We start from the raw sequence: 12328 nt of genomic DNA, 5'->3' as shown, positions 1-12328 counted from the left end.
GTAAATTTCTTAGTGGTGCGATGTCGATTCCGATGCCACTGTCACTGTCACTGCCATTCTTACTGGCAACAGCCACAGTAACGGTCTCTATCACTTTCTCTTTTGTGTCAATTTCTTGCGAACTGAGCCACTTGCAAATTGCTCTCGTACGAGTATATTTTCAATATCAATCTACCGAACTTCTTCGAGTACTCAAATCAATATTAACACTAGTTCTTCTTCAGTCATTGCATTTTCAGCGCATTTATTTGATAGTATTATTTTATTAGTATTTTCGGCTTGGCTTAGTTTTTGGTTTTTGGTTGATAAAAAAAAGGTATTTGTTTATTTCTCATTCGATTTCATTTCTGACAAAGGTAGCCCCAGCCCCAGTATATTCGTAGTCTGAATCGTGGTATTTAAACTTTCAATAGCAAAGTATAGCAACGAAAAACATTATTTAAACTTAAGTGTACAATATAAATAAAAACCAATAATTACTATTTTTACTGTGAATAATAAAAATTTAACAGATTCTATTATATGTGAATTATTTTGTATTTTTATTAATTAATTTATTTATTGTAGCTTTATAATATATTATAAATAACACTTAAATATATATATATTTTCTTTTTGATAAGTTTCTAAATGAGTTTAGTTTTGTTGGAGATTATTGCAAAGCCCGTGGGGGGAAATAATTTTTTTACCCAAAAACTTTGACTACCAAAGTTTTTTGCACTTGTGAGCCGAAACTGCAAAGTGACATAGCAGCAAAAAAGTGTCTCAAAATTACATTAAAAACTAAAAGGCAGCCAAAAGTCTCAGGCTTCTATTTGGGCGTGCGTGTGTGTGTGTGTCTGTGTGTGTGTGTGTGTGTGTGAGTGCTGACTAGTTTTTGGCATACACAAAATGTAGTTGACACTGAAGTGCTGCGTGTCACAGAAAGTTTGCCAAATGATTAAAAGGACTCTGCGCTGGTGCCTGCTGCCTGCAAAATAGTTGAGCAGGCTGTGAAAAAGCAAGTCAAGTGATTTTCTTGATGGAACGAAATAAATATAAAATGGCGTCGTAAGCAGGGCACATTAGTGCCACGCCTCTAGCCCCCATACCCTATACCCCATTCCCCCTCGTCTGCCCAACCCTCTCCGGACTAGAGCGCAAGGTGCCCCGAGGCAGTGCCATGAGTGCCTGGAAAGTGGAAAATTTGTAACTTCCGCAACGGATATCCTGTTTCACACACGCGCGCCTCCCTCTCCAGCGAGTATGTGTGCGTGTGTGTGCGTTGTTGCCTAGCCTTTTGAAGTTGCCTTCAGCAGCAGCAGCAGCAGCAGCAGCAACAGAAGCAACTAAAAAAGTTTCGCGCGCGTTTTTAGTGAAAATTATATTAAAATTTTGTGCTTGATGTAATTTATGTCATAAAACCCATTGGCAAGTAGACGCATATGTGCATAATTACACAGTGGCTCAGTGTGCGTGAGTGTGTTGTGTGTGTGTGAGTGTGCGGGCGCCAATGTTTTAAATGAATTTTCAGCTTGAATTCATGTTACATTGTCTTGAGCCGCGCGCCCACATCAGCCCATATACTACATTACATATGAAAAACAGCTTATTTGATTTAAGATCTCGTCCACTCGAATTTATTTAAAACCCTTTTTTGGCGTCTGCCGTTTTATGTTGTTTGGTTTACAGGACCTTAATGCCGGCGGTACGTTAGAAGCAAGGCAAAAGGCAAAGATCAAAGTGCGCACTACTCACACCATCATTACACACACACACACACACACACACACACACACACACACACACACACACACACACACACACTCGCACATGCTTTCGTGTTCTTTTTTTACTTATGAGCTCGCTTGGGGCATTAGTCCTTATGCCTATATTAGTCCAATATTAGCGTGCGGGTACTTAAGAGTATTTTGTTAATCAGCAGTTGGTACTTAAACTGATTACAAGTCAATGTAATCCAAAAATAAAATGATTAATTCTTATAAATCTAGAAAATGTATATTTTGTAATGATAGCGTTAAGTTTTTTTTAATATTTTAATGATAGTATACTTTTGAATATCGATCTTGTTTATCAACAAATAAAGTCAATTTATTTAATAAATTTATTAAATCCAAAGAAACTGAAGTCGAATATATAATTTTAGTTAAAAAAAAAAAACAAAAAACAATTAAGTGTTCACGTTTAGTTTTATCTATTTTTTAATCTATCGATTAACTGCAACAGTGTCGAGAGTTTCCAATATTTTCCATATCTGTAATTAAGTAGTTATTACTTTAATTCGATAAGAAAATCAAATAAATAACTGAGGCAGGCGTTTGAGTTGCATTTTAAGTTAATTTCCCTTTTATGTGTAATTCACTCGATTGGGGTTGGTTACGTTTTCGTTTTTTTTTACTTTTTAATACGGCCCTCTAAGCGATACACTCGTATGTAGATGTAGACGGCCAAAAGGGTTAGGCTTTGCGTCTTTAAACAACTTGATAAACTCTCTACCTTCCCATTGTGCATTTCTTGCGAAAACGAAATGATTTAGTACATATAATCAAACATGCAGACAGACAGACAAATTTGCACAGTCACAGTCATGGTTGGGGGAGGGGGCAGAGGCCTACAGCTCAATTTGGCTCGTAAAAGGAAATTTTAAAGTCATCGTCCTTGCTTGTCCCTGACACCGACTGTGAAGGCTGTGGGCTGTGGGATGCTGGGTGTGTGTCGCTGCCCCCCAAGGACATATTACAGCATTGATTCAATTTCATGTCAATTTACGTGTCAATGCGACACTAATACGCCAAGGGTCGTGGCTGTTGCGCAAAGCTGCCCTGACCCCTGACCCCTGAGCCGTGACATGTGCCACAACTCGAGTTGTTGGCGGTGGGCGTGGGATGCGTCAGTTGGTTGGCTGGCTGGCTTGGGCAAGGTGTGCGTTTAAAATTATTTATAACATTTGCCAAAATATGTTTGCCAAATGCCAACAAGTCCGTCGTCTGCCTCGCTTTGCAATTTCTTTTTAGCGCGCCCTAAAATGTATGCTATTATTTTTCCTTCCTCTACTTTTTTTTATTTTATTTTTTTTTGCAATAACTTGCGGCCTGTTACGCAGCAACCATATGTGTGTGTGTGCGTCAAATGAGGAGGGGAGGTGGTGGGCTGGAATGTGTGTTACGCCAACCCCGCCAATTCCCCAACCAGCAGCAACACTCGCATGTGTTGACAACACTTGTGTAACGGTAAATTTGTGCGTATTGTGCGTGTGGGGGAGTCAGGGACTTGGGAAGGTTTTGGGTTGTGTTTTGGATTTAAAAATGGGGTCTTGTCAACCTCTTGGCATGCCTTACAAAATAGCAGCAAATTTGCCAAAACAATTTGCAAATCTACAGCAAATACTTATGTGTAAATACTGATATGACAGGCACTTGACAACAACTGACTGCGAAATTGATAAAGACAGACAGACAGACAGACAGACAGACGCTCAGACAGGCAGAAACACGCAGAAACTGAAACAGTAACAGAAAGAAAGAGACAAGCTCTGAGCTCACCTGTAGCAGTGTGGAAAGAAAGAATGAAATTGACTGGCTGCTTAGCAGCCACAGCTGGTTGGAAGTCTTTATTAAGTGCTACCCATTTGGAAATTGGCGGAATGTGTTAGGGATATGAAAGCTGGGTGGTTGTGATATATTGATACCAAATCAATTGAGTTATTACCCGCAACGAAATAGCTTATACCTTTTAATAAGTGAATTAATAGAGCAGTACTGTAAATGATCAATGTAAAATGTATAATGGAAAGATGATCAAAAACTTCTCAATGGATAAACAAAATGATTTAATAATGATTTCTAACATGAATGATGTTTGGAAATTATTGTTGTTCCTGCTGTTGCTTTATATGAAACAAAGAAACTTAACAAATTACTTTATTGGTAATATGAGTTGCTTGAGAAGAATGCATTGAAATTAGTGATGCAAATACTGTTATAAATAAAATGATTGTTCTTAAATGTTTAGAAAAAATAATATAATATTTTTGGCAATTTAACGCTTAATATGATCTGCAACTGAAAATAGTAAAGCCAAAACCAGCATAAGGCACAAAATCAATAAGCTTAGGTCCGCGGTCCGTGAGGACACACACACTAGAAGTTGTACGAAACAGATGTTGCCACGCACTTGCACACAATCACACACACACATACACACGGTCATCAGAATCATCATTATTATATTGAACTTTAAGATGCAGTTGCCTTCCCAACCGCCTTTCTCGTTCGCACTCGCCTTCGTTAATATTTTCGTGTCCCTTCCCCATTGTCCGCCTCAGCAGCAGCCACAATACAAGCACTTTTGCCTGATGGCTCAATAACAGCTCGGAAAAACGACTAAACACAGAAAAAAACCATGCGGATTAATAAACAAAAAAGAGAAAAAGAAACATTTACCGCAAAGTGCGCACCCAAGCAACCAGCGGCAGGCAGCATTCGAGCATTGAAATATCCGAGCGTCCGCGCTGAAAAGTAGGCAACAGAAATGCTCGAGGCTCGGTGCTGGCGTTGCTGCTGCTATTGCTGCTGCTGTTGCTGTCGACGTCAACAGTAGGCGCAGGCGTCAACGCTCTCTCGCTCTCTCACTCGCTTTCTCTCTCTGAGTTGAGTTGCGTTGAGTTGAGTGAAATGACAGCGACTGGCGAAATTGAGTCGAGTGATTTGAAAGCCATATACTTAAGCGATTTCCCCTGATTCGCTGGCTGGCTCAAAATGTCTCTGTGTGTATGTGTGTGTGTGTGTGTGCGCGTGTGTGTGCGTGGGGGTTGCTGTTGCTGTCGCTGCTAGCCTCACTCAAGTTGACTACCCCCAATCCGCCCAACCACCCACCACACATTGTGGTGAGTTAGAAGCCGACTTGCTTGCGCCACGCCAACGCTGACGACGACTTGCGTCGCATTTTTATTTTTCCAAGACAGCGTCTTGTGGTGAGAAATTGTTGCGCGCTGTTCTGAGCACTTTTTTTGTGCTGCTTTCGCCGCTGCTTTCGCTGAGCGCCTTTCGTTTTTATTGCGGGCACTTTTTGGGTGGGGACAACAAATGCTCGCGCCGAGCCAAAATGCCGTCGGTAAAACATCACAACTCTTGTTGGACCGGCGGCAAATGCGTAATACGGCAAATATTCTTCACATTTTTTTGCTGTTTATATAGCTTATGAATGAATCCGATGAAAATAAATATGAAACATTTCCTTACTGAAACGCATAATATTTAATACATATATTATTGCTCTATTCCTAGTACTCTAATGTTGATATGTCACATGGCTGCGGACTGCAACCCTCTCTCACACACACACGCACATGCATTGCACTTTAGACTATTTTACTATTTTACCCCGCCCCCAGCTGCAGATTCGTTCCGCAATGCGGTGCCCAAAAAAAAAAAAAAATAAATAAAAAAAAAACAAAACAAAAAGCAAAAGAAACAAAGCATAATGCAAAAAAGCGTGGGAAGTTGGACTCATGAAAGCTTTTTGTGGCGCACCAATGGCACCGCGTTATGCCCCGCTACACACACACACATACACACACACACACAGAGACTCAGACATATATATAGAGAATTTGCTCACTCATGTATGGGGGCTGGGCTATGGACGATACCACGCCATGCCACCGCCACCTGTCCCCAACGGCCCAGACGAGAACGCCCGACTCCGACGAATACCGTTACGTGGTGTGCCGAAGAAAGCCCGACCCCAAACTGACACCAAGCGCGGCTAACCCTTTATCGCACATAGGGTTTCCTTACAGGACCGCATATTTAGGTTTTTGTTATGGGGTTTCACTGTCGCCATCCTTGGTACGCCTTCATGCGGTCTCTCTCTCTATGCACATGTGTATGAGACTCTTTGTGTGTCTGTGTTTGTGTGTGTGTGTGTGAAGGCTTGGCCACTGCCCGCTCACACACACACATTCATACACACACTCCCACGAAATTCTCTTGAGTTTGGGTTACCAAAATCGACGTGATGTTATATTGTATGGAAACACAATTTGCTCAATGCCTGCCGCCGTATCCGCCGCATCGAAGCCGTAGTCGCCGTCGCCGTTGCCATCGCTGCTGCTTTACCGTCGGGTGCCGCTGCCAGCTTCAAGTGGCTCGCTAGAGTGTGGGCGTGTCTGTGTGTGTGTGATCGTTGTAGTTTTGTGGGCTGTTACTGCTGCCATTTTGTGTGACAAAACCCAACTATGCACCCAATACCCCAGTTGGCAAAGTATATAGCCGTCTCACACACACAAGTACATATACGTAGGTATATGCACATAAATTAGTATATAAAAAGGATATGCTGAAAATGCTAATGGCACGAGCACAACAAGAACTTTGTAATGATATAAAAATAAAATAAAATAAAATAAAATAAAGTAAAATAAATACCATAATGAGTGCTAATGCATGTTGAAGGAGTTAGTTGCACACAAGCAGAATAAGACAATAAAACAAGGACGGAGAACTAACAGCAATATAGATGCCTTCAAATCTCGAATGTATTCCACATACATATAGAAAGTACCTTACATGCCTAAGCTGGCTTCTACGTTAAGGATTAGTGGCATTAAAAACGTTCCTAGCAATAACAATTAAGAAAAAACAATTTTCTAAGTCAAACTATAATAGAACTTAGTATATTCTTATTATAAAACGAAATATTATAAGCCTGGTACTTAGATCGATGAAAAGTTTGGGCGAACGAATCGTATAGAAAAAATAAAATATAATATTTATTTTTTCTATGTTATTATATTATATAAAAAATATCCGATAAGTAAGTTCTCATAGTAAGTAAGAGAAATATGTAAGAAACAAATCTTTATGTTCCATATTCAAGATTTTGTTTATTCAAGATGAACGAGTCTAAAATCAGATTCGGGAAAGTTGGACTTAAAACTCTTTCTTTCTCCGAGCCAGCGTGAATCACATTTGATTAAATATTTAAATCAGCCCCAGGACTTAAGCAGAGTTATAATAGTTCACATACACAAGCACATTATAATTCGGTATGGCATATTAAGCGAGTGAATGTGGTATGTCCTTAATTCGTACCATCTCATTTCCGCTGGAGACTAGAGCTGAAATCTAAAGTCAAATAATAGATATTTTGTTTATTGAAAAGAGAGAATTGGGAAAAAAATAGATTAACAATTATAGAATTTATTCTGAAAGCCTGGACATATTTTACACTCATTCTTGAATATTTGTTTGCTTTTAAAAATATTCTAATATTCCGCTCGATTAGGAGATATCGTGAACTCAGCTCCGCATTTGGTGCTTCTATCTAAATTCGACTTTTGATGCTGATCGTTATATAAAGCCATTTTATGATTCTATCCAGGTAATTTGATTTTATTACCTATTTGTTTTAATTAAATATTTAAGTATTTAATAAAATAACCTTTATAATTAATATGTAGTATGCGCAATATGTGTATTAATCTATTCGAGACTCAGCTCATGCTAGGATTGTCATAATACATTTAATTTATTGAATGCATTCATAAGTGTTTTTCCTTTTGAGAGAAATCGACATCCTGGCATCGTCAATGGAGCATGAGTTGCATCGATTTCTCTGAATTATTTTGTCTGCTGCACAAATGGCAACTTAATACCAAGATCCTAGACAGAATGACCACCCATCCACCCAGCGTCAATCGCAGCAAACTGTTTGACCTACATACAGGCACTTGTTCTACGAAGCAATATGAAGTGTCTTACGCGCTTCTGATTGTAGTTGTAGTTGTTTTTGTTGTTATTGTTGTTTTTGTAGTTGTAGCTCTAGTGATACTTATACTTATATAAGTATGCCAGAGGATACAGAGGATAATGCAGCATGCCAATCAAGTAATGCAGCAAAGTGGTTCCAGTCTGTGTCTAAGAATATGCCCCATCTTGGATTCTGGTTGTGCCCTCACAACCAGTGTCGCAGCCGTTTTTCTCACATACGCATACTTATTCCATACACTATCTTCTCCCAATTGACCCCCCCCCCCCCAAGCTCCCTTCCAACCCATCAACTGTAACACCTCTGGCCCCATGTCTGACTGGCTGGTCTGGTTGGTTCGTTGGTTGGTTGTTGGTGTCACATTTTCGGTGAAATTTTGGTTGCAAACTTTGGCAAAACTTGGCCAAGTATTTGGCCTCAAGTGCGACAGAGCGGGACAGAGACAGCCAAACTGAGAACGATAGCCAGGCTGCGTGTGAGAGAGAGACGGAGAGAGCCAAAGCGATTGAAATTGAGAGCGCGCATGTGGGCGGCATATGTGTGTGTGTGTGTGTGTGTGTGTGTGTGTGTGAGTGTGTGTGAGTGTGAGTGTGTTGTGGTCGGTCTTCGTTTTCGACTATGCGAGCAGAAGCGAGAGAAGCTTAGCAAGACGAGATTTTCTCAATGTTTGCTGCCTTGGAATTTTCTTAAGTGCGACTAACTCATACACACACATACATACACGCACACACACATACAACGATAACAATGAGTCAACTTTAGCAGCAGCATCTTCAGCGCCAGCGTCGAAGTCGACCGCGTAGTATGTGCGACTGCGGCCTGGCATTTGAGGCATTTAAGACTAGTTGCAAGTTGCCACCCCTCCCCATCGACTTCCCCCTCCCCTATCGACTTCTCCCTCCCCCATCTCCCTACACTCCCTCTCTTGGCAGTCCACAACTACCTTCCACAGCATCAGCAGCTTCCTTGACTTGCCCACAAATGTGGGCTGCCACTTGATGGCGGGGAATGCCGTAGGAGTTCAGCTCTTACGAGAGAGGGATGCAGGGATGGCGGATGAGGAGATTGAGGGGAGTGGTGCGGGGAAGGGGGGGGAGGGGGGGGGGACACAGGCTCGTCCAGACGGAGCAACGACATCGGCGACTGGGATAATTTTAATGAATTTATTTAGGAGTTTGCCTTGGAGCTCGCTTCGTTTCTCTGGTTCTTGTTCTGGCTTTGCTCTCGTTTCTTGTTCTCGTTCTCGCTGCCAGATTTTGCCTTGACTAGCATCCAGGCGATTGTCTGCCAAAGTCTTGTCCCTCGACTGTCTTGCCGTCCCCATGCCGAAGGTGGAGCTCTCATTGGGCGTGTACATACAAAGTAAAAGCGGGATGGAGAGACGGGGGACCTTGAGGGTTGCCAAAGATGCATTTACATAAGCAGCAATATGGCAGCTTGTTGATCTGATGATGGCAGAAGGAATAGGGAAGCAGTTGGAGCTGGAGCTGGGTGTGAAGCTGGAGGGGGAGCGAAGGAAAGTAGGCGGGATTGTTGCCCAATGTTGTTTTGCAGCAACCGAAATGTGCGGCAACGTTTTTGGTCTTGCACAGTGGGCTATATGTGGTCTGGCGGGCCTTCGCCTCAGTTTGGGTTTGGCATTGGACTTGCTATTGCTGCTCCTGTTCCTCTTCTGCCTGTTCTTCTGCGTCTTCTAGTTGTTCTTGTTCTTGGTTCTTGGACACATAGTTGGTCGTGGCTTATGATGTCTGTTTCCATATTTGAGTAGCCTTGAGCCCAATAAATGTAGCTCTCCAGCTTTCAGTTCAGTTCTCTTAGCAATGAATTCTAATATTAAATATTATCTATATTTGGAACTCTCGTGTTCAAGCTCTCCTTGATGTCTCGAGAGAAATATTTGCATATCGTGTAATTAACCAGAATTTTCATTACTGATTTGCACTCCATGCGGTTTTTACGGTTAAGTTGTTCGGAATCTAATTCAGTTATTTTATATAACGGCAGCTAACTGATTAACTTGACTCGCAATATTTTCCAGTTGAATGCACTTTCACATTGAAATTAATACACTAATTGAAACATTGTGAGGTTTCTTTGCAACCGCAAGTTTTAACAAAGTACCAATAAATGAAAAATATCACTTTAAAGTTGCAGGACTTACATATGAATTAAGTTAAAATGTGAATTATTGTTAATGCAAGGGTCAATTATTTATCAATGAGCATTCGTTTTTAATTAATCATAAAATTCAGATGTTAATTAGAACGGGAAATTCGATTAACAGGCTGTATGACAAAATTGCCTTGCTTATGCATTTATATACATATATATATTTATACACTTTGGTGATTTTGGTCTTTTCAGGATTCGCACATCATCTGGTCGGAATGCACAGCCATCTGCATGCACCCGATTGGCGAGCTCACATGGCACTGGGTGGTCGTCCCGGCTTTCCCGCTGGCCCCTTCTTTGCGCACCACCATGGAGCTGCCTTTCCGGCAACTGCAGCGAGCGGCATACGTGGATTGAGCGGTAACTGATCTCAATTTTGTCATTCTCCGCTCTTTTGCTTTATTAACAAAAATATTTGTGCTTTCTTCAGAGAATCAGCAGCCGCTGGCGACGGTTGGAGCGGCGCATAGCACCACCAGTCCGGAGGGCTCACCCACAACAACGACGAGTGCGACGCTGAGCGCTTTTGTGCAGCCGGCGGCGTGTAATGCCAGTGTGGGCAGCTCGCCACCATTGACGCTGAGTAGCATGCAGCACCACGACAATAACAACAACAATAGCAGCAGCAATATCGATGCGGGATTCGAGAGCGATAGCATCTCGGTGACGGGATCGCCGCGCAAGAGCATCAGCTCACTGACGCACGACGACGAGGAGTCGCAACCGAACCTGGATCCGGAGGCCGAGACGGATGCAGAAGCGGAGGCGGGTCGCAGTCGCAGCCCCACGCTGCTCAGTGCAGATGCCAGCAGCGTGGCAACGCCAACAGAGCCTGCACCTGGCAGCGGCGGCGCATTCACAGCACTCATCCAACGAAGCAAGAATCCCACAGAGCTATTTGGCGGCTTTGCGGCCGCCGGTGCCGCTAGTCATTTTGCACCGGCGGCGCACAGTTTTAATCCTGCTCTGGCGGCACAGCTTTTCCTGCAGAGCCCACTGCTGCCCCAGTCCAGTCAATGGCTCTACACTCAGCTCTATGGCAGCTACAGCGATCTACCTTGGCTACGCAGTGCGGCGGCAGCAGCGGCAGCCAGCACAACACCGCAACAGCAGCAACAGCAACAGCAGCAGCAGCAGCAGCAGCAACAGCTGCAGGATTCGGTGGTTCCCCTAGTGGCATCTGGTGATGCTGATGGTGTCAATCTAGTTAAGCGTTGCGTCACACTGATTACGCATAATCCACCGGATGCAGAGAATGCCAATCCGAATGCATCGCCGCCAGTTAGCTCCACACGCCGCTCACCCTCGCCGGTGGAGACAATTGATCTGGACGATGTTAGCACCACATCGAGATCGGCCAGCGGATCCAGTGGCGCCGGTGGACCTATACGCACTCGTACGCCAAAGCCGACATCGGATGTCTGGCGTCCCTACTAGCGACTGGCTGCCGCCTTGCTGGGCAATTGTCTGGCGGCACAGGGACAGGGACAGGGACTGGCACTGGGACAAGGATTGAGTCAGGGTCAGGGGGCGCAGCAGTAGGCTGAGGTTTATTATGAATTTAGGTCATATCTGTAACGTGCGAGGGTTGATCTAGAGTTGATCATTGATTGAGATTGAGTTTCTCACACTTATCACATTCAGAATTTTGCATATTCCAACTAAAATTCAAACCCAGATATTGATTTAGAAAAAGAAGACTGGCGAGGATTTATGTTACGTTATTGTTTGAATGTTTTCTAAAAATATACTGTTTAATTTTAGAGCATATAAATGGGATTCAGGTTCTGTGGGAACGTTTTGAAAAAGGTTTTACTTTGGATTCGAATTTTGTAATTAAGCAGGGATTCTGAATTCAAATTAATAAGCTTTATAAAAATATATTTAGTTAATCTCTTTTTATGTTTTCTGAACTTTATTTATGGAGTATGAATTGTTGCAAAACTCAAGCCTCAAAACTCTGTCGGCAATCCTCGCACAGGCTTTATGTTTTTTTAATTGTATTTTTTTGTAGAGTTATAAGTTTTAGCGGATCACATATCGAATTTAAATCAATTATCATTGCCCAAAGTAAAACTCAATTGTATTAAAGAGTGCCCGTTGTTGGGTACGCAGAGGGGAAGGAAAAGGTAGAAGTTGGGCAATAATTATATATGTAGGTTATAGAGATACCATCTGTGTAAATTGAAATATTGAACATATTTTGCTCCAAAAAATATTGCAAAACTACGTTAAGTCGATAAGAAACTAATTTTTTTTGCAAAAGGAACCCAAATTAATATTAATCAAATAAAATATCAAATACAGAAATTTAAAAATTTATTGAAAATAAATATAAGCACAGTGAAAACTTGTATATAGTTTCTTAAGTAGCGTGCCATGTTTC

At 42.1% G+C, this 12328-nt stretch overlaps 1 protein-coding gene across 1 annotated transcript in view; it reads left to right on the top strand.

Moving 5' to 3' along the window:
• The window catches only part of LOC6569209, a 28977-nt gene extending 17334 nt beyond the window's left edge, over positions 1 to 11643 (top strand). The window contains exons 4-5 of the mRNA XM_043216118.1: positions 10135 to 10302; positions 10373 to 11643. Of these exons, the coding sequence (XP_043072053.1) occupies positions 10135 to 10302; positions 10373 to 11379 (1175 nt within the window). The 3' untranslated portion in view covers positions 11380 to 11643. The remainder of the gene's footprint in view (positions 1 to 10134; positions 10303 to 10372) is intronic.
• The last annotated feature ends 685 nt before the right edge of the window (positions 11644 to 12328 follow it).

The sequence above is a fragment of the Drosophila grimshawi genome, unplaced genomic scaffold (assembly GCF_018153295.1).
Source record: "Drosophila grimshawi isolate 15287-2541.00 unplaced genomic scaffold, ASM1815329v1 contig_848, whole genome shotgun sequence".
NCBI classification, from domain to species: Eukaryota; Metazoa; Arthropoda; class Insecta; order Diptera; family Drosophilidae; genus Drosophila; species Drosophila grimshawi.
The sequence above is the reverse complement of the archived record's forward strand: the minus strand, read 5'-3'. Positions and strand labels throughout refer to the sequence as shown.